General features: G+C 48.4%; 1 protein-coding gene across 2 annotated transcripts in view; it reads left to right on the top strand.

Moving 5' to 3' along the window:
* The window catches only part of Chst11 (carbohydrate sulfotransferase 11), a 214,278-nt gene extending 201,841 nt beyond the window's left edge, over nt 1–12,437 (top strand). For both annotated transcript variants that reach the window (XM_036169944.1, XM_036169943.1), the window contains exon 3: nt 8,058–12,437. In XM_036169944.1, coding sequence (XP_036025837.1) covers nt 8,058–8,912 — 855 coding nt within the window. In that variant the 3' untranslated portion in view covers nt 8,913–12,437. The remainder of the gene's footprint in view (nt 1–8,057) is intronic.
* The last annotated feature ends 7,325 nt before the right edge of the window (nt 12,438–19,762 follow it).

The following is a 19,762-nucleotide window of genomic DNA, read 5'->3' as shown; positions in this document are numbered from 1 at the left end:
GGGGGAGGAAACAGCACCTGGAGATGACCAGAAGTTGACCTCTGGTTTCCACGCCTGTGCACCTGCACACAAATGAATTCGTGCATGGGAAGGGCTTCCACTTAGATAGAGGAAGTAGAGGGTATTTTCCTCAGTGCACAGAGGTGGGCTAGAACCACATACATGGCAGCCAGCCCCTGGCTGGCTCGTCCCATGCTCAGGTCTGGGACTCATCCCTGTACCTCCAAGGGATGCTGCCAGTTGGATAGAGAGAACATTCTTCTCCCTGCTGCATCCTAGGAATGGATAACCAAGCATCTAGGGCCATGCCTCAGTCTATGCAGAGTCTGAAAAAACCTGTGGTTGGGAATAGATGGTCGCAAAGGAATGTCCAGCCCTGAGCTATGAGCCCATCTCCCATCCCCCACCCCCCCCACATATGCAATAGCTCAAAAAATCTACATTATATGCATGGTCTTGACACCTCTGTTGTGCTCAGTTTGGGTGTCTTACTCATTTCAGGGCTCCAGTCATCTGTGTGGCTTTTGGGCACAGCTGTGTGTCCTCAGTTGTGACCTAAAAACTCAAGTGCTTACATTCCTCCGCTGGTGAATTCAGAGATACGGATCCCAATAGCGCCTCCCTGTGGCCTTCCTGGTGCACTGCCGTGAGGACCACAAAATAGGCCATCCTCCTTGAGATGTGATGGAAAGTCTTAGCCCTAGAGAGATGTTAATGTGTTGACACAAAGCTAATCTTCTTTTATGAATCCTGCCAGTATCAGGCACCAGTGCTCTTGGGACACAAAGATGTGTGGACCAGCCCCAGCAGTCCTGGGGACAGGAAAGGCACTGACTGTGTCTGTTCATGACGATGTTACTGTTGAAGGCAGGGCTGCTAGAGACAGTGGAGCCTGCTGCTGCAAGTGGCTCCTCAGGGCCCAGGTTTGTGGGTGACTTATGGGAGAGGGAGGAATATCCGCAGGGCTGGTTCAATCCCAGCCTTCTCCTCACCAGGAATGGTGCATGCAAACTTTCAGAAGTGAGGGAGATGGAGTGTGGAAACCTGCTCTTCTATTAAGAGAAAGGTCAAGGAGCTTCAGAGATAGGTCAACCAGTAAAGTGTTTGCCGCACAAGCATGAAAACAGGCTCAATCCCTAGAACCCATGTAAAAAGTTGGGCATGGTGGTATCTGCTTGTAATTCCAGCACTTGGGGAGTCTCCAGGCTCATTACCCAGCAAGCATAGTGAGTCCAGGCCAGTAGGAAACTCTGTCTTTAAAAGGTAGGGGGAGGTGGGCAGCATCTAAGGAATGATAGCCAAGGTTAACCTCAGCAAGTGTACACACACACACACACACACACACACACACACACACACACGGTTCTGACACTCTGAAATCTGTTCCTGCTTTACAGTGTGTTAATCCATGTTGATAGCTAATCTCTATATGGCTGGACAGTTGCTCTTCTGATGAGCGGCTTCCAGGGTGCTGCCAATTACATCAGTCTGTCTTCTCTGTCAGTGAGATACCAGATCGCCTTGAGCCAGAAGTTGTGTATGGATGACAGATGTGTTTGGTGTTCACTCCTGGAGAAAGACGCTCAATCTGCAGTTCTCCAGGTGAAACAAAGTCACCGGAGTTGATATGATGGAAATACCCCAGGGTAGTGGTCAGGAGCAGGTGTCTGGGCCACCAACACTGACTCTACCATCAGGTTCCTAAGGTGGAATCAAGAGGCAACAGTCACCAGATGACAGGGGTTCTCGCCTGTGCCGAACATTCGAGTTCAATGAAGGCTTTCCAGTCATCTGGCTGCTGCCCGCCCCTTCCCAGACAGTGCTCCACAATGATTTGAAACAGAGAATTTCTACTTCCGTGGTGTTCCCTAAGACTCACGCATGGTGCTGTGTGCTTTCCTCTGAGCCCTCAATCCTCAAAACAGCCCCCCAAGAACTGCAGTTATTGTCCCCATGCTGCAGAGTGGAGAACCAAGGCCTGGGGGAGCCAAGATGCTCAGGCAAAAGTGTCCAGGAGAACATGTTGCTAAGTCTCTGGAGAGAGGCAGGATCGAAACCACACAGCCAAGTGTCTAGTCAGCGGCCAGGAGACCCTGCAGGGCCAAGCCACCCCTACCTACCTACCTCCCCAAAATATCATGGGCAGCCCAGTCCTTTGGGGGAGCTGCCAGCCTCCAGCTTGTGCCCTTCCTCCTGCCAGCAGTGACCTTCTGAAGTCCCCAGAGTGTGTCAGCTAGCAGGTGCAGAGCCTGCCTACCCCTCTGACTTCAGATTTCTCAGGGCCCAGCCTCCTACTCAGTGTCAGAGCCCTGTCCCTTCTTCACTATTGTCCCTTTTCTGGGCCACCATTCAGTTCGGCTTGGCAGTGGCCCCATTCCTAGGCCTGAACCCCTCTTCACCAGGCCCAAAACGCCGGAAGCCCAAACAGCGGGTCTGAGATGTAAATAAGGCCTCTTCAGCTGCACCTGGCTTCCTGGAAAGAAGCCCCAATGCACGTGCCCTGTGCAAAGCCCTCTGGCGTGGCATGACTGCTCCTCCTGTTTCCTGGCCTCACTCAGCAGGTAGACGGCACAGGGCTCTCCCCTCATCAGAGCTGTTACCATCAGAGCCAGTTTCCCCCAAGACCCACAGCCCATCTGCTAATGCTTTTGTGCATTTCTGCAGCTTCTGCCTCTGGCCCAAAGCCTCAGTGGGAAGATGAGCTAGAACAGCAGATGTAGGCACCAGAGGAGTGTGCAGCCTCTGCTGTCACCAAGAACCTATCCAATCTCTTGCATCCCATTTCATTCATTCATAACTGCATCATTCACTCATTCATTTATTCGTGCATGTGTTACATTCATTCATGAATATATGTGCTTATTCATTCATGCATGTGTGCACTGACTCATGTGCATGCGTGCATTCACACATTCATTCAACAAACCTTTGACTATCTACTATGTCAGGGATTTGTGATATAGCAGAGGACAAAAAAGAGGGGGAGACACCTACACCCTGGGAGTTAGTGTTCTAGGGGGACTGAGGACAGAATGAGTGGACTGTGGCAAGCATGCAAGGAGGTGAGTGCTTCAGCTGGGCAAGGGCTGGGCCTCAGAACTTCCTCTTAGTAAACCGATGGAGTGTGTTTCTCAGGATGCCCACCTACCTTTTCTTTGTCCCAGGGTCCTTAAGCTAAGCAGATAGCCCAGGTGCAGCAGGCGCTCCAAGAGAGCCTTACTATCAGATGCCAGAGAGGACACCAGCTGGTTGCTCACAGGCAGCAACAGCCCCAGCAGATCCAACAAAACTTGACAAGGGTCACACTCAGGTCCCTGCTTAGTCCAGCTACTGACTCTGGGCCCTCCGAAGCCGTGGTTCCTACCCTGGCAGTACCAGGACCCTGGCGTCCCTGGCAACAGGCCTCTGGGATAGGAGTAGAACAGGGCTGTTAACAGCCCCCCACCAAGTTGAGTCCCCAAGTGGCTATCCTGGAGGTGGTAACTCCTAGGTGCGTCTTCAGACCCCGGGAGCCACACGCATCAGTGTCTCAGCACTGTCTTCCAGCACTCGAACTCCAGTCCCAGTTCCAAGTTCTATGACCTTGAGCAAGCTACTTCTCCCCGTGACTCAGTTTCTTTATCTGCAGTTAGGAATGCTGACAGTGCCTGCTTCAGAGAGTGTGAGACTCAGTGGTGACTCACATTAGTAAGTACAGCTAGTAGCCATTGGTGCTTGTGTTGGCCGGGGCTGTGGTTTCTGCAGCAAATCCATCCATCAGGTGCTCTTTCCATCCCTACAACTCAAGACAGCGGGTGACAGCAGCACCACAGAAATACTGGCAAGGATGACCTCAGCCCCACAGCCCTGAGGTCACAAGCATGCACCACCATAACCAGCTTCTTGTAAGTGGGTTTCAGAGAATGAGCTCAGGTCCCCATACTCATAGGCAAGCAAGCATGTCACCAACGGAACCGTCCTCACAGCCTTGCCTTCAGATTTTTAAATTGGGAAACCAAGCCTGGACCCAAGCAAACAGCTGCAACAGGTGGAGAGTCATTGGAAGCTTCTGGATTTACCTCTTTATCTGGCCTTCCATTTCCCTGGGTCTCCCCAACCACAGGCAGTGAGGGGGTGCTGCTTGCTTCGGTGTGGGTCTTGCATCCCAGGAGACTGCAGACCTTTCAGGGTAGCCTGGCTTTTCCTTTTAAGATAAAACACAGTAAAACTTCTTAAAAACGCCCCCTAAAGCTTGGTCCTCACACTAATTACAGTTGCCTTTCAAAACGTCCAGATTAAAAATAGATATCAAATCAAGCGTGCCGGATGCAGCCCAGAGCCAGGAGCTGTGTTCAGGAATACCTAGGACTGGACCTCCTCAGCCTATACTTTGAGGACATCACAGGGAGATGAAAGGAGTTGGTGGCAAGGCTAGGGTAGAGTCTCTGGGCATCTGATAGTGAACTGTGTTCTGTGTTCTGTCATTAAGGATGGCTATGAATTGATCCAAGATGTTAGAATTCTACCATTCCCACATAGTGTGGACCTGCAGCTCTCAAAGTGTGGTCCAGCACAGCAGCCATACTTGGCATTTGGTTGAATTATCTTTCCCACTCCAATTCATGTTAGGCCCTTCCTTTAGCCTGGAGGACCCTAGGATATGACTGGTATTGGAGACGGGGTTTTAAGGATGCCATTAAGGAAAACTAAAGCTGCTTGGATGTTATGCTGGCTCAGGGGTGCCTGTCCAGGGAAAAGACAATGTGAAGAGCCAGCAGGAGAGGCCATCATGGGCCAAGGAATGAGGCCTCACGAGGACACCACCCTGGAGGACTTGATCTTGGAATCCGGTCTTCGTTACTGTCAGAGAATGCACTGCTGTGGTTAAGCCTCACTCTGTGGCATCTTGCACAATCTCAGCGGAGGAACATTGGCTGACCTTCCACCCTGCCAACGTCTCCAGCTCTGGACGGAAGCCAGAGAGTAGCTGGAACAATGTGACCTCCACACGTGCCCACATTTGAGAAGCACTAGCATAAACTGTCACTGGTGCTGAGGGGAGCCAGCCCAGGAAAGAGTGACGGGGCTGCTGGTGAGGGTTGCTCCATAGGGCAGATGTTCTTTTCACGGATTCTGCAATCTCTCTAAGTCTCAATGGGCTCCTTCCTTGAATAGGGGACTGTACACATCCCTGAATTCTGTAGGCAATCCAGCATTAACATTTAGCCAGCTGAAGACTGAGCCCTTTGAAGAGCCCATCCTGAGTGCACTGAATCCAAGAACCTCCCTCCCTGACTGGATTTCCCGAATCCCTTAGATCTGGCACGGTTTCTGCCCCTAAACAATCGAAATGCTTTTCTCTTTGATAGCAAGAGCAAGGAAATTCTGTCTCGTTTCCCCCTGTGCCCCTGTTGCTCAGAAACTCACAACCAAATAAGATCCTCAAAGTTGCACACAGATCCTCTGCTCTGATCTTCTCGAACCCATCAGAAAGGGCAAAAAGGAAGAAGGGAGAGATGGAAATGGGGAAGGAAGAGATCTGTCTTTCAGCGCTCCTCACCGACAGAGCCCCCAGCAAACCCCCGCCTTGTAAAACTGATGCAGCTTGGCTGGCAAGCAGCAGGGTCTCCTTCCCGTGATAAGGAACAAAATGTTTACCACTCCTATGTCTTCTTCACCCCTTTGTCTCCTGCTGTCCCCAAAGAGCTGTAACTAAGCCCCTCAGACAGCTCCTGAAGTCTGCGGGGAATGTACACGGAACATGTTTGTAAGTTATGGCCATTACCACAGCTCCCTGAGCCCCGGTTGGAGACAAGAATGCCGTCCTGTTGGGGGATGTGGAAGTGACAATAATGGGTTTTTAAATTTCAAGTCATAACTCCTTGTCCTGAGGGGACAATCAGGCTACTCTGCAAGGTCTCTCCATTTCCTTCTGGGCATTCAAGCAAAAACCTCATCTTCTCCTTCTACCTGTTGAAAACGCCCCCAAACCCAGGTCTCTTAAGGCAGGCTTCAAAGAGGCCAGATAGAATTCCTGGAGCCTAGAGCTCTGTGTAAGAATTCCATCACTTTTGTGTTTTTGTCTTGGTGACTTGAGTTATTTAATGTGTGGGGGTGTTTTATCGGCAAAGTATGTCTGTGTACTATGTGCATGTGTGGAGCCCACCAAATGTGTTGGATGCCCTAGAACTGGAGTTACAGGTAGTTGTGAGTCACTGTGCAGGCCCTGAGAATTGAACTTGGGTGAGCCGACAGTGCTTGTAACTGCTGAGGCATGTCCAGCGATATCTTTTGAAACTGTTAAGCATTTCTGAGTAACATGCCCCACCCTAGATGGAGTCGTTCCACCATGGGACATCAGGGTGCTGTTACTTATTGATAGCCTCAGGGATACCACGACATCCCAGTTTATCACCTTGAGCTAATTAGAAATAAGCAGAGAAAGAAAGTATATACCAATCAAGTGAGGTCACTGGGGGCTGAGTCTGCAGTATTGAGTCCCTAGACTGAACAGGAACTGTACTCAACCTTGAAGGTGGCCAAGACCCTACACTTAGCTGTTTTAAGTGCCTTCTTTCTACAGACAAGGCAGGCGAGACTCACTGAAATTCGGGTCCTTTGGGCTTGTGCACATTTTGGAGTGAATCATACAAAGTATGGCTCAATGCTGGAGGTTCGGGGTTGGCTTTGTAGGTCCCACCTGAGCCCTGGGCTCCACTGACTTGCGTATCCAGTGACTTAGACATTCTCTTGATCCTCATGCATTCTCAGGTCTTGAGGCCACTTATAATCTGGCCTAAAGAGCCAGTGACCTAGGACAGTCAGTAGTGACCTGTGGCCACAGGGGAAGTATGACGTCGTCTCTGGTTGTGCTATGAAGGACACCCAGAGTCAAGGGTGTTCAAGATTGGAATGTCCTTTGGCGGTGTGGCCAAAAAGTGTGTTTATGTCAACAGAGATAGTGAGTGGAGAGTCCAACAGGGCCCAGCCACAGCATTCTGGGGCAAAAGTGAAGGGTGAACAGTTGGTTTCTCGGGAGTATTCCTCTGTTTGAAATGGGTGAGGTGTAGGCATGAAGCTGGAAAGGCAGGTTGGTAGTGGACTGTGGATGTCAAAAGACAAGTATTCAAAAGGGTGAGAGAAAAACAGAACCCCCCTCCCCAGAGCAGCTGTTACATAGCTCCAGAATCTCAAGTCAAGATGACAACAGTTTCTTTTTATTTAAAAAAAAAAAAAAAAAAAAAAAAGAGCATGTTGCATAAGCCAGCTAAGTAAGCAGCAGAGTGCACCAAGATAACTAGTAGGGTGTCACCACTCCACGTGATCTCTGCCCCTCAGGGTGCTGGGAACCAAGATATAGCAGACCAGGGCAGAGTAGGTTTTCCTATCTGGGTGGCCTGAGAGAACTGGTTCTGACTGGGAATGATCGGCTATTCTAGCTCCATTTCTGTTGCTATGACAAAATATCCTGACCAAAGACAACTTGATGGGGAAAGGGGGATATATTTGGCTTACAGTTCTATACAATAGCCTGTTACCGGGGACGGGGTGTGGGGCTGTCTGTGGTGGGGGCGGGAGGGGGGTGATGAAGGCAGTCATACTCAGTCAAGAGCCGAGAGAACATAAATACATCCTTGCTTACTTGGTAGTGTTTTTCACTCTTAGATAGTACCGAGCCCAGCCTAAGGCATAGTGATGCCCACAATGGGCTGGGTTTCTCTTATATCAGTTAACAATAGAGACAAACCCCACAAACAACATCACAGGCCATTCTAAACTAGATAAGTCCTCATGTAGACTCTCTCACCAGATGATCCTTGGTTGTGTCAAGCTGACAGTTAAAACTAACACATCTACTTTGGGGAGGGGCTTTTGCTCCCAGAGAACACAGACATCTTCTGAGGCATTCCCCTCTGGCCTCTGTGGAGCATCCCATGCTAAGCAGTTAGGCTAAGTCTCACCTCTCCCTGTCTGCCTCACAGGATCTATCTAGACAACTGTTTGAACAAATGGATCAGCATCCACATAGGAATGTTCTAGATTAGCCCTGATTTCTCCTTCTTCTGTCTCCTCTGCAGTTGGAGCTGTCCAACACTGCCATCCTGCACCAGATGAGACGGGACCAAGTGACAGACACCTGCCGGGCCAACAGTGCCATGAGCCGAAAGCGCAGGGTGCTGACCCCCAATGACCTGAAGCACCTGGTGGTGGATGAGGACCACGAACTGATCTACTGCTATGTGCCCAAGGTGGCGTGTACCAACTGGAAGAGGCTCATGATGGTCCTGAGCGGCCGGGGCAAATACAGCGATCCCATGGAGATCCCAGCCAACGAGGCCCATGTGTCGGCCAATCTGAAGACCCTCAACCAGTACAGCATCCCAGAGATCAACCACCGCTTGAAAAGCTACATGAAGTTCCTGTTCGTGCGGGAGCCCTTCGAGAGGTTGGTGTCAGCCTACCGCAATAAGTTCACGCAGAAGTACAACACCTCCTTCCACAAGCGCTATGGCACCAAGATCATCCGTCGCCAGCGGAAGAACGCCACGCAGGAGGCCCTTCGCAAGGGAGACGATGTGAAGTTTGAGGAGTTCGTGGCCTACCTCATTGACCCACACACACAGCGGGAGGAGCCCTTCAACGAGCACTGGCAGACCGTCTACTCCCTCTGCCACCCTTGCCACATCCACTATGACCTCGTGGGCAAGTATGAGACGCTGGAGGAGGACTCCAATTATGTGCTACAGCTGGCAGGAGTGAGCGGCTACCTGAAGTTCCCCACCTATGCAAAATCCACCAGAACTACGGACGAGATGACCACGGAGTTCTTCCAGAACATCAGCGCCGAGCACCAGACACAGCTGTACGAAGTCTATAAACTGGACTTTTTAATGTTCAATTACTCAGTGCCAAACTACCTGAAGTTGGAATAAAGGGGTAAGGGGGTGGTTGGGGAGAGGGAGAGAATCCTGCTTTTTAATTTAAGATTTTTATTTGTCAAAAGAATTCTATGGATACTGGGTTATTTTGTAAGTTAATATGTCTTTGTGGGGGATGCTGCAAGCGGCATGGTAAGAATTATTTAAATCCTCCATGGGAAAGAACGGCTGTCTTCACAGGGGAGCAGGGGGTGGAGCGTCCCTGTTTTTTAGAAGCGGAAACTGCAACACCGTCTCCAAGGTGTCTTTGTGTTCTGGTGAATTCCACAAACTGTGCATTCCGTAAAGTCTAATGATTCTTATTTATAGTTATTTAAATGTAGTCTCTATATAGGTTTTGGGGGGGGGGGCAACAGACTGCTCGTGTCTTTCTAGAAGAAAAAAAAAAACGGTCTGTGCTTTGCTGCCTATGGATTGTTTAGGGGCTGTGACTGTCTCCCCAGTAACCTCCCCTAGAATTGCATGGTGACAGCTGCTGGCATGTGTGGATGCCACCATTCAAGAAACCCTGCTAGAAATAAGCAAATCATCCTTGCACTAAGAAACAGGTGGGAGTGGTTCACACTGATTGCTAGCAACCCCAAAGTACCTTGCAGTACAGAAATGCAAATTTTAACCCAAGGAGAGAGTGGATAATAGCGATTTTCTGTTCACCAAAATTAGCGGTCTATAAGAATAGGCTTTTTGTGGAAATTTATAACCAGCACGTGCCAGATCTAGTGAAGGCAGAATGACTGTCACTTTATATTTGATAAATATTTATTGAGCACCTACTGTTTTCCAGGCTTGACTGCAGGTAGAATATTGAGTGAACCCATTAGCCTTGGCCCTCAACAAGCTTTATGTGAACACAGGACAGGTATACAGCTCAACAGTGAACCAGCCCCCATCCTTGTGGTCCTCACTTAGGGTGTTGACTATTCTCAAGTGGCCCAGAGAGGCCATGACCCTAGCAAATTTGCATTCTCCTACAGCTCAAATTTGAAAACTCCACATTTGGATCAGTCCACTTAACTAGCTAAGCAACCTAAGTTCATTGCCCAACACAAGAAACAGTAGAAACCTTTTTGATCATGTATGTCTACTGCAGTTAGATGCCTGTAAGCCTCAGTATTCTCCAGGCACAAATGGAGGAGTGCTGTGATTGATTAGCGATGTCTGCCTTGGGTAAGGGAAGGGGAACATTTCTCAAGTGCCTCCTACTGTGATTGCCAGTCCACATCTCCTGCCTGCCACTTTAAGTGTACTGCATATGTCTGGAGACGTACAAAGATCCCGCCTGAAGGTAAAGAAGGTTAAAAGTGGACTGTTGGTACCCACAGGCACGTGCACACCCTCCCATGTCCTGCATTGACAGAGCATCCAGGACAGCCACCCAGGATCTTAACCCATGCTCCCTCTCCTCCAGAATGCTGGAAACTTGGTGTTTCTGGTTCCTTGCTGATCAACACCCAGACCTAGTTCTCATTTCTAGTCATTTCTGAGGCCTCTCAGTTGACATTTGAGCCACACTCCTGTTAACAGCCAGTGTCTAGGTGGGTAGCAGATGCTGTATATAATAGTTCTAATGATAGGGGAGGGTGTGGGGTGTAAATTTTGCTTTTTGTGCTGTTAGTTGGTTTTGTTTGTGTGGTTTTTGTTTTGATGCAGTGTGGAGTGAAGGGGTGAGAATATTCTGAAAAACAAAAAAAATGAATAATTTATTCACAGAAACTATTAAAATGGTATTGTCAGGCTCACAGCGAGCCAAAAGCAGCAGTAGTTGCTGCTCTGTTTCACTGAGGAAACTACTTTATTTAATGTGAGGGAAATGTGCACCAGAGCAGCTGACTGAAGCTATTTATAAAACGCAGGTACCTTCCCCAGTTTCTCTCCTCTCACCTCTGATAGATAGGTTTATGTCATGTATTTGACCAAGAACAGTGACAGACTTTGGCTGTCCCTGGAATAGAGAGGGGACTCCTTTCCTCAGAAACTGGCCTTCTGCTGATACAACGGTCTGTGTGATGTTGCTGATGCATGTTCCACAGAGCCCAGGCTCTGTAGGGTATCAGTTTGGAGGGGTTTGTGGTCACATATTCTTAGGAAACAAAATTAAGTCAGGTTCCTCTCTGCAGGACTTTTCAGGGCCTTGAATACATGGTCTGCCTTGTGAATCCAGGAGAAAGCAGCATTTCTTGGCTGTATGACCTGGGTGTCCTGTATGGCAGATGCGTCTTAGCTGGTATTTCACACAGTAGCCTTTGGTGAGGGTGATCTAGCCTGTCTGAGGTCTGCAAAGATTGACAACTGCCTCCCAGAACCTCCACAAACAGGCAAGCTGAAACAGCACCACAGCATCTGTCTGGGAAATTTGAAATGAATTACGCTTTACCTAAGTAGGATGGCTCCATCTGGATGCTGCCCCAGACAGCCATCCTGCCCCTCCACACACGGGAGGAAAGTCTTGGGTGCTGTGGAGGGCGAAGGTGGTGTAAGGACACAAATAATAGCCCTCACTTTCTGGCCTGAAAGGCCGCTCAGTGGGGACCATGGCCTCGTGACAAACACTTCTCACTTCCACCCACAGTTTGGAACCATGTGCTTCGGGGGGGGGGGGGGGGTTGGAACGGAAATTCATGTTGATTTTCGCGTTTTGCGATTTTTGTTTGTCTTTTGTCTGTGGTACAGTGCTGTGTGAAGATGGCAGTTCCTCCGGTCCTCTCTCTAAAGTGAGAACAATTTTTATTCAGGGGACTATGGATCATCACCATGCTTCTGGGATGAGGGCTCTCTCTTCTGTTTTGTGTTCACATTTTGTTTTCTAGTGACAATTTTAAAAAATATGTATTGGTTTGACTGTTTTGTAGGATGTAGAAAGTATTCTGTGTCCCTGGCTAAAGACATCCATTGGTGAAGTGTGCTTGGAAACCCAAGTGTTTTCTACAGGAAAATGTTGACAAGACTTTCTCTTGCATGCCTCTCATGCTTAGCTAGGAAAAGGAGCTGCCGGTATCCCGGCTCTGAGCCACTGTTCTAAGGTGCAGCTGTGTTTTTAGGACCAGGTACAGTCAAGTAGAATGACAAGAACGTGCCTGCTTAGCCTACCCCTTTGTTGGAAATGTCTAGACTATCAGCCACAGGGGTCCCTGCCTACAGCCTCTCCAGCCTCCCCTGCCTCAGTACCCTTCTCAGCTGGTCTGGGAAGCAGGGCAGCCCATTGTCCGGGTCTCAGAGGGACCACCTGGTTCCAAGAGCAAGCCTTTCTCTCATGCTTGTTCAGCCAGAAGGAGAATTGTGGGAACCAGAAATTTCATTCTGGCCAGCCCTCTGGAGCACACAAGTCTAGTCTGGGCTCAGAGAGAGCTCCCGTGCCTTGCGCAAGGCCCGAGGACACTTAGGATAACAATTGCATTACTATCCTGCTTCAACTGACAAAACCACAGGGACTTTGCTTACTTTCCTACTTGCTTCCTCTGCCCAGGCCTCCTCTGTATACACACACACATGCACACATGGATGTGCACATACATACATGCACAGTAGATATCCACACATACACATGCACAGTAGATATGCACACACACTCATACACAAGTTGCCCCAGCCCGTGCGCTGCTGGCACCCAACTCCCATCTTGGCCCACCTCTTCGTCAGCAGGTCTGACTCTGTCATTCCCCTAGGTTCTGCCCACCAGCATCCCCCAGCTTTTCCCCCACCACAGGTAAATAGACCCTCTGAATAGGCGACAGGACCTTCTAGAACCAGCTGGGCCCTTGGACAGCAGCAGGCTAATTTTGGTCTGCTCTCATCAGGTACAAAGGGAGGTATCCGTATTCTCTTCTGAGCATGCTCAGTAAGGCATATGGACATAGAACTTAACATCTTTGTGGAGTGTGTGTTTTTTACATATTTGTGTGCAGTCAAGGGCCTGTTGTAGAATTCTCTCCCTGTATCCTACTATACTGTTAAAGAAGCTGAATTCCATGTTGCCAACAGATGCGTGAAATGTTCCCGAACCTTCCTCCAGGAAAAGCCATTCAAGCCTGATTATTTTTCTAAGTAACTTCAATTAAATTGAAGGGAAAAAAAAAAAGCTACTTTCTGTATATGGTCTATCTGTGGCTCATTGATGAGACTGTGGGGTGGGGTGGGGTGGGGTGGCTGTGCCCTCTAGCCTGTGGGTGCCCTGTTCATGTGCGTGAGTGTGGACATGAGACTCAGCTGTGGTGAAGGCCCCTCACGTCCGGCGACAGGTCGTCTGTGTTAACAGGATGGATGAGGCTTTACCTTATTTTGCTTTTCTCTAGAAGTCTCTGTGCTTGTTGGAAGGCCCGCTGGCTAGTATGGTCCTGCCACTGTGTCAAAAACAAGGACAGTGAAGACGCCGTGGGTGGTGGCAGAACCAGTGTGCAAATGTAGTCTGATGAGTCCTCAAACCCTATGCCCTGGTACTGGACTGTGTCTCTCTCTGAGTAACTGCCCATCCTTCCTAATTTTTTTTTTTTATGTACATTGGGGTTTTGCCTGCATGAGGATGCCAGATCCCCCGGAACTGGAGTTTACAGACAGTTGTGAACTGCCATGTGGGTGCTGGGAATTGAACCCCGGTCCTTTGGAAGAATGGCCAGTGCTCTTAACCACTGAGCCATCTCTCTAGCCTCTGCAACTGCCCATTCCTACAGCTGGGAAACCACAGAGCCACTCTGCAGACTCCACTCAGTTTCTTCCCCACATCACCTCCTTTGGCTGCACGGAGGTTCTTAGTTATTTTCCTTTCGATGTGACAGAAGCCACTTGAGAGAAGAGCCTGTTTGGGCTCATGGTGTGAGGGATACATGGTGGAGGGTGGTAGTTGATCATCAGGAGGCATGGGAAGATGAACGCTGGCACTTAGCTCCCATTCTCCTTTTTATTCAGTTCAGAATCCCAGCCCAGGGCAAGATGCCACCACATTTGGAGTGGTCTTTTCTCAATCTAAAAACATCCCTCACAGACATGCCTAGAGGGTTGTTCCCATGGTGATTCTAGACTCCCACTGAGTTGACAGTTGTTTTAGTTAGGGTTTCCATTACTGTGAAGAGACACCATGACCACAGCAACTCTTACAAAGGAGAACATTTAATGGGGTGGTTTACCTTCAGAGGTTTAGTCCATTATCAACATGGTGGGACATGGGAGCATGTGGGCAGACATGCTGTTGGAGCTGAGAGTCCTAAACCTTGATAAACAGGAAACAGGAAGTAAATGGAAACACTGGGTGTGGCTTGAGCATGTATGAGACCTCTAAGCCCGGCTCCACAGTGACACACTTCCTCCAACAAGGCCATACCTATCAAAGCCACACCTCCTAATAGTGGCACTCCCTTTGGGGGCCATTTTCTTTCAAACCACCACAACAATCAAGATTAGCCATCACAGTTGGGCACAGTCTTGGTGTTTTTTGTTGCTGTAACAACATGCTTGAGGTGGGTACTTACTTGGTGAGCATGTTTATTTAGTTCATGGTTCAAGTAATAGAATTATGCAGATGTCCTAGCAAAAAAGAGATCCTCTGGGTACGTCACAACAGAAATGGGAAGAGAACAGAACCTGCAGAAGGATCCAGCAGGAGAGAGGCACTAGGGAACCAGTTGACTACCCCCAACTCCCTCCCATGACTTCAGTACCACCTGATACAAATCTTGAGGTACACACTCAAATGCTACCAGAATCCATCTTTTAGCTTTGCCGCCCAGATCACTTCCCTGTGTTTTTCCACGGAGAAATCCCACTTGAAAGCTGCTTCTAGGAACCAGTCTCAGCCACACAGAGCAGGTATCAGTGAAACAAAAGAGGGGCAGGCCTGGTGTGCAACAAGCTGGTAATCCCCACATTCACTGAAGCAGGAGCATTGCCCTGAGCTTGAGGTAAGCCTGAACAAAAATCGGTGACTCGTGTGTGTGTGTGTGTGTGTGTGTGTGTGTGTGTGTGTGTGTGTTTCACAGGTCAACCTTCAGTATCATTCCTCAGACACCATTTTTTGTGATGGAGTCTCTATTGGCCTGGCGCTCACCAATTCAGCCAGGCTAGCTGGTGAGCCCGCCCAGTGCTGGGATTACAAGTGTGCATGTCTATGTCAATCTGTTTTTTTTTTTTCCTCACATGAGTTCTGAAAATCTAACTTGCATTCTTCATGCCTGCATAGCAAGCACCTTACTGAGTCCTACTCAGCCCTCGGTTCTGTATTTAGCCACACTGTGTGTGAGCCCTGATGAGTCCACACACCAGCTGTCTTTGCCACCAGCTGAAGAGCTGACACCCAGTTCTGGTGTCACTATTACCCTTGCAGTTGAGAAATGCCCAGACTACAGGGCTTAGTCATCTCAAGTGGGTAGGAAGCACTGTCTGTCAGTCAAACTAGATGTAAGCTTGCCAGCATCTACCCCTGTCCTTGCAAATGAAGACCTTCCTGGCCACCTCTGCTTCCATCAGGGAGGGGCTGAAGGGCTTCTTGTCTGCAGCCAGCCAATCAGTAAGAAAGTCTGATAGTGTCATGGGCGCCCTCTGTTGGACACTGCAGGAAGTGCAGAGACCAAGGCTTGTGTGGGTGCAGCTCTCCCTTGCCCCCCAAACCATCACCACCACCACACACCAGGTCTTTACTCACCCCCAAGAGAAGACAGGTCCAGGTCACTAGGCAAAGGGGCGAAATGCCCCATGTTGGAAAGAGGTGTATTTGCCTGGGGTATGACTTTCCAATTTTTTTTTTTTAATGAAAGAACATTTATAATAGACACACATAAATAAAACAGAAGAATGTTTTAAAGAAAGTGGGAATTAGTTTATACCCAAATTCAAGTCAGAAATCAAAATATGTACTCATTTCTTGAATGGTCTTCCAGGGAGACAAGGGGTCCCTTCTTTCAAAATATGGGAATGAGAAATAGCCTAGAATAATAATAATAATAATAATAATAATAATAATAAGAAGAAGAAGAAGAAGAAGAAGAAGAAGAAGAAGAAGAAGAAGAGAAATAGGCTCTGCACGAATGAGCGTCCTCTTCTTCAATTTTTGTTTGCTTGTTCCTGGAGCTTAGGCTGGCCTCAAACTTGATATGTAACGAAGAATGACCTTGAGCTCCTGATCTTTCTACCTCTGCTCATCAATTCCTGGAACCACAGGCATGCTGTTCCATGCCCAGTTTTAGAATTGAACCCAGGGACTAGATACATGTTGGCGAGCGCTCCACCGACTGAACCACATCCTCAGCTCTTCCATTCTTTAAGATAATAATACATCTTGATGTGGAAACGTAGCAAAGGCTTTGGAATCTTCCACAGTGTTATGAGTGAGCCTGGCCTACTCAGGGCCAGGTCAGAAACAGCCGCTGCCTGGAACTAAGCTCACGAAGAACAAAGTGCTGACAGCCAGAATGGGCTCTGGGTGTGTACCTGAAGGACGCTCAAGCACAGCTCTTCTGCCCCATCCCAACTCCTCAAGGGACTTTAGAATGTTTGCTTTCTTATATTTTTAGTTGTGAGCCTAGCCTTTAACGGCTGAGCCATCTCTCCAGCCCAGAATGTTTGCTTTCAAAGTGGCCTTTTCCAAATTACGTATTTCCTTGTGCATGTTGTATTGTGTTTGCATATGATGTGTGTATATATATATGGATTTGGGGATACATATCACAGAGCAGAAGCACATGTGTTTGTATCTGATGTGTGTGTGTGTGTATGTGTGGATTTGAGCACACATTTGTCACAGAACACAGGCAGAGGTCAGAGGACTGTCTCCTGTGCTGTCATCCTTCCATGACCCGTGTTTGAGAAAGGGTCTCTCACTGACTGCGACACACACCGTGCCAGCTGCCACACATGCTTCCAGAGTCTTCTGTCCTGCCTGCCATCTTCCCACAGCTGTGCAGGAATTCCAGACTCATGAGTGTCTTTGTGACTTTCCTCCAGCATTTTAGTGGATTCTAGTGACATAAACAAGCACAGGACAGAGTTTAGCTTGGAGTCCCATTTGGTTTGGGAATATGAACACACACACACACACACACACACACACACACACACCTTGTAATAACACACTTGTCAACCCAGTTCAGGTGCATATACTGTACACACAGACCCCTCTCCAAATAATGCACCTAGCAACCACAGAACCTCCTCCCCCAACCCCCTGCATCAGGCTACAGGTACTCACAACTCTGAACAACAGTATAGATTTCCCCACTCCCAATAACAATCAAATTTAGACAGTTACCAGTCAAATGTATTCCCACCATATGAAGAACAGAGGGGATGATCCTGAACTGATTTAGGTTACATGTGCAGTAAAGCAGAAATGCGTCTTCTAGTAACCTTTTAGGGAGCAGGCCCTACTTAACATCATATGCCTATGCAAATAGGGAGTACATACCATTAAAGTCAGATGCATTATGAGAAGGGACTGCATAATGGGAAAAATGAATATGCGACATAATCTGTCAATCAAAATAGAGAACCACCCAAGTTATCCCCCTAGTTACCAGCCCCTCCTCTTGAAGCCCCAGACAATAACAGGGCTTGAGTACTCTCACTCAGATGGCCTGCTGTCAATCTTGACAGTACATCCCTCTATAATCTATCTCTTGCTTCACTCTGAAAAAAAGCTATCTTGCTTCTTTGCAAATCCATGTAATTCCAGCCCTTGTTTTCAATTCTTTGCATAAGAAGGCAAGAATCGGAAACACTTGGACAAGACCCCAGCCACCAGTATCATTGGGATCCAAACTCAGGCTATCAGGCTTGCCTGGCTAGTGCTCCACTCAATGAGATCCCAGCCCCCAAATTATATATTTTCTCCTATTTTTATTACATTTTATGTGTTTACATGTGAGATAGCTTGTGTGTGAATGTCAGAGTACAATTCTCAGGAATGGGTTCTCTCCTACCACATGATCAAACTCAGGCTGTTAGGATTGGCAGCAAGCATCTTTACCCACTGAGCCATCATGCCAGGCCCCAAGTTATGTATTGTCTTAAGAAAAGTTGACCACAAAGGGATGTGACTTTTTTGCACTAATGCATTATTTACTATAGATGATGCGGGGTGGTCAGTGCTCTTCATAAAAACAAGCAAGGCAGGAGCATGGACCCTTTCTTCAGATCAGAAAGCAGACTAGGACAGTTAACATCTGCTGCAAACTGCTCATCCCTTCAGCAACAGAGAGGGGATTTGCTCCCAGGTCTGCTGACTCCACAGCTCATAATGTTATGAGCTTTTGGTGAGCCAAGATAGAAGGAAGAGGAGGAAGAAGGAAGAAAGAGGAGGAGGAGGAGGAGGAGGAGGAGGAGGAGGAGGACAGGAAGGAGAAGAGAAGAGAAGGAGAAAAGGAGAAGCAGAAGCAGCAGAAGAGCCATGTGGCAGAAGCTGGCCAACAAGTTGACAGACATTGACATGGGATAACACAGGAGAACGGGAAGAAAAGGGGCAAAGTTCAGACCAAAATAGACATAGAAAACTGGGTCATCTGCCAAACAAAGACCCTGCCCTCGTGGCCTGTTACACTGCCTTCAAAAACCACTGGACTGTGGTGATATTGTGTTCCCCAAAATATTGTGTGTTCCCCGAAATAAACTTATCTGGGGTCAGAGAGCAGGACGGCCACAATATTAAACATGAGGATAGGCAGTGGCAGCACAGGCCTTTAATCCTAGTATTTCAGAGACAGAAATACCTCTGGATCTCTGAGTTCAAGGCCACATTAGAAACAGCCAGGCATGGTGACACACGCCTTTATCCAGAAATCCAGCCTTTAATACCAGGGAATGACTGCAGAAAGTAGAAAAACATATAAGGGTGAAGACCAGAAACTAGAAGCATTTTGGCTGGTTAAGTATTCAGGCTTTCGGCAGCAGTTCAGCTGAGAGCCATTGGGATGAGGACTCAGAGGCTTCCAGTCTGAGGAAACAGGATCAGCTAAGGAACTGGCGAGGTGAGGAAACTGTGGCTTGTTCTGCTTCTCTGATCTTCCAGCGTTCACCCCAATAACTGGCCTCGGGTTTGATTTTATTAATAAGATTCTTTGAGATTCATGCTACACTGGACTGGCAATTACCAAATGTGTGCCAACCATTCTTTATATAAAAGTCAATGGCAAAGTGGAAGTCCTGGGTGGAGGGCTATGTCCCAGAGACTGTTGAATGGCAGGGGTGAGCTGTCAGTATCTGGTGCTCTTGGCAGGCAGCGCCAACCTCAGCCTCTTCCCAGCCAATTCCAGGGAAGGCACCATTCTCAAGTCACAAAGTGAGGATGTGGGGATGAAACCATTTAGCTAGGATGAATGGCCTTCCCAAGAAGTGGCCAGGCAAAACCAAGGTAAGAAAAAGGCAAGTGGGCACTGGGAGTGTCTTAGACATACTTTGCTTCCATTGCCCATGATCTCCATGTACAGAGACCCCTCTGAGTAGGGCTCCCTGTGGGCAGGCCCAAACCATTGCACACTCTGGAGCAGATCTGTGAGCAGTGGAAAGCCTGAGGCATCCCCAGCTTCCCTTCATCACTGTCCCTAGGAACCAGTAGCTGTGCAGAAGGAATTATTCACTCACCCACTCAAAGGCAGGGCATCCACCAAAGTCAGACCCATTCATTGCCAGGGGCAGAGAACATGAAATACTTAGACCCTTCATTTAGGGAGAATGCAGAACTCTTCACAGATAATAGCACACGTGCCCACTCTTTAGACATTCAAACGTGATGTTTTCATCTACAAAGTTCACACAGTGAGCCACACAAAGAAGTCACACACACGCACGCTTATGCACACACACATACACACACAAAGCAAAAACTGGCAACATTTTAGGTAAGTTTCTATTTCTGTATGAGGCTGTGT

The sequence above is a fragment of the Onychomys torridus genome, chromosome 20, assembly GCF_903995425.1.
Source record: "Onychomys torridus chromosome 20, mOncTor1.1, whole genome shotgun sequence".
Lineage (NCBI taxonomy): Eukaryota > Metazoa > Chordata > Mammalia > Rodentia > Cricetidae > Onychomys > Onychomys torridus.
Note: the sequence above shows the minus strand (reverse complement) of the source record. Positions and strands in the feature narration are given on the sequence as shown.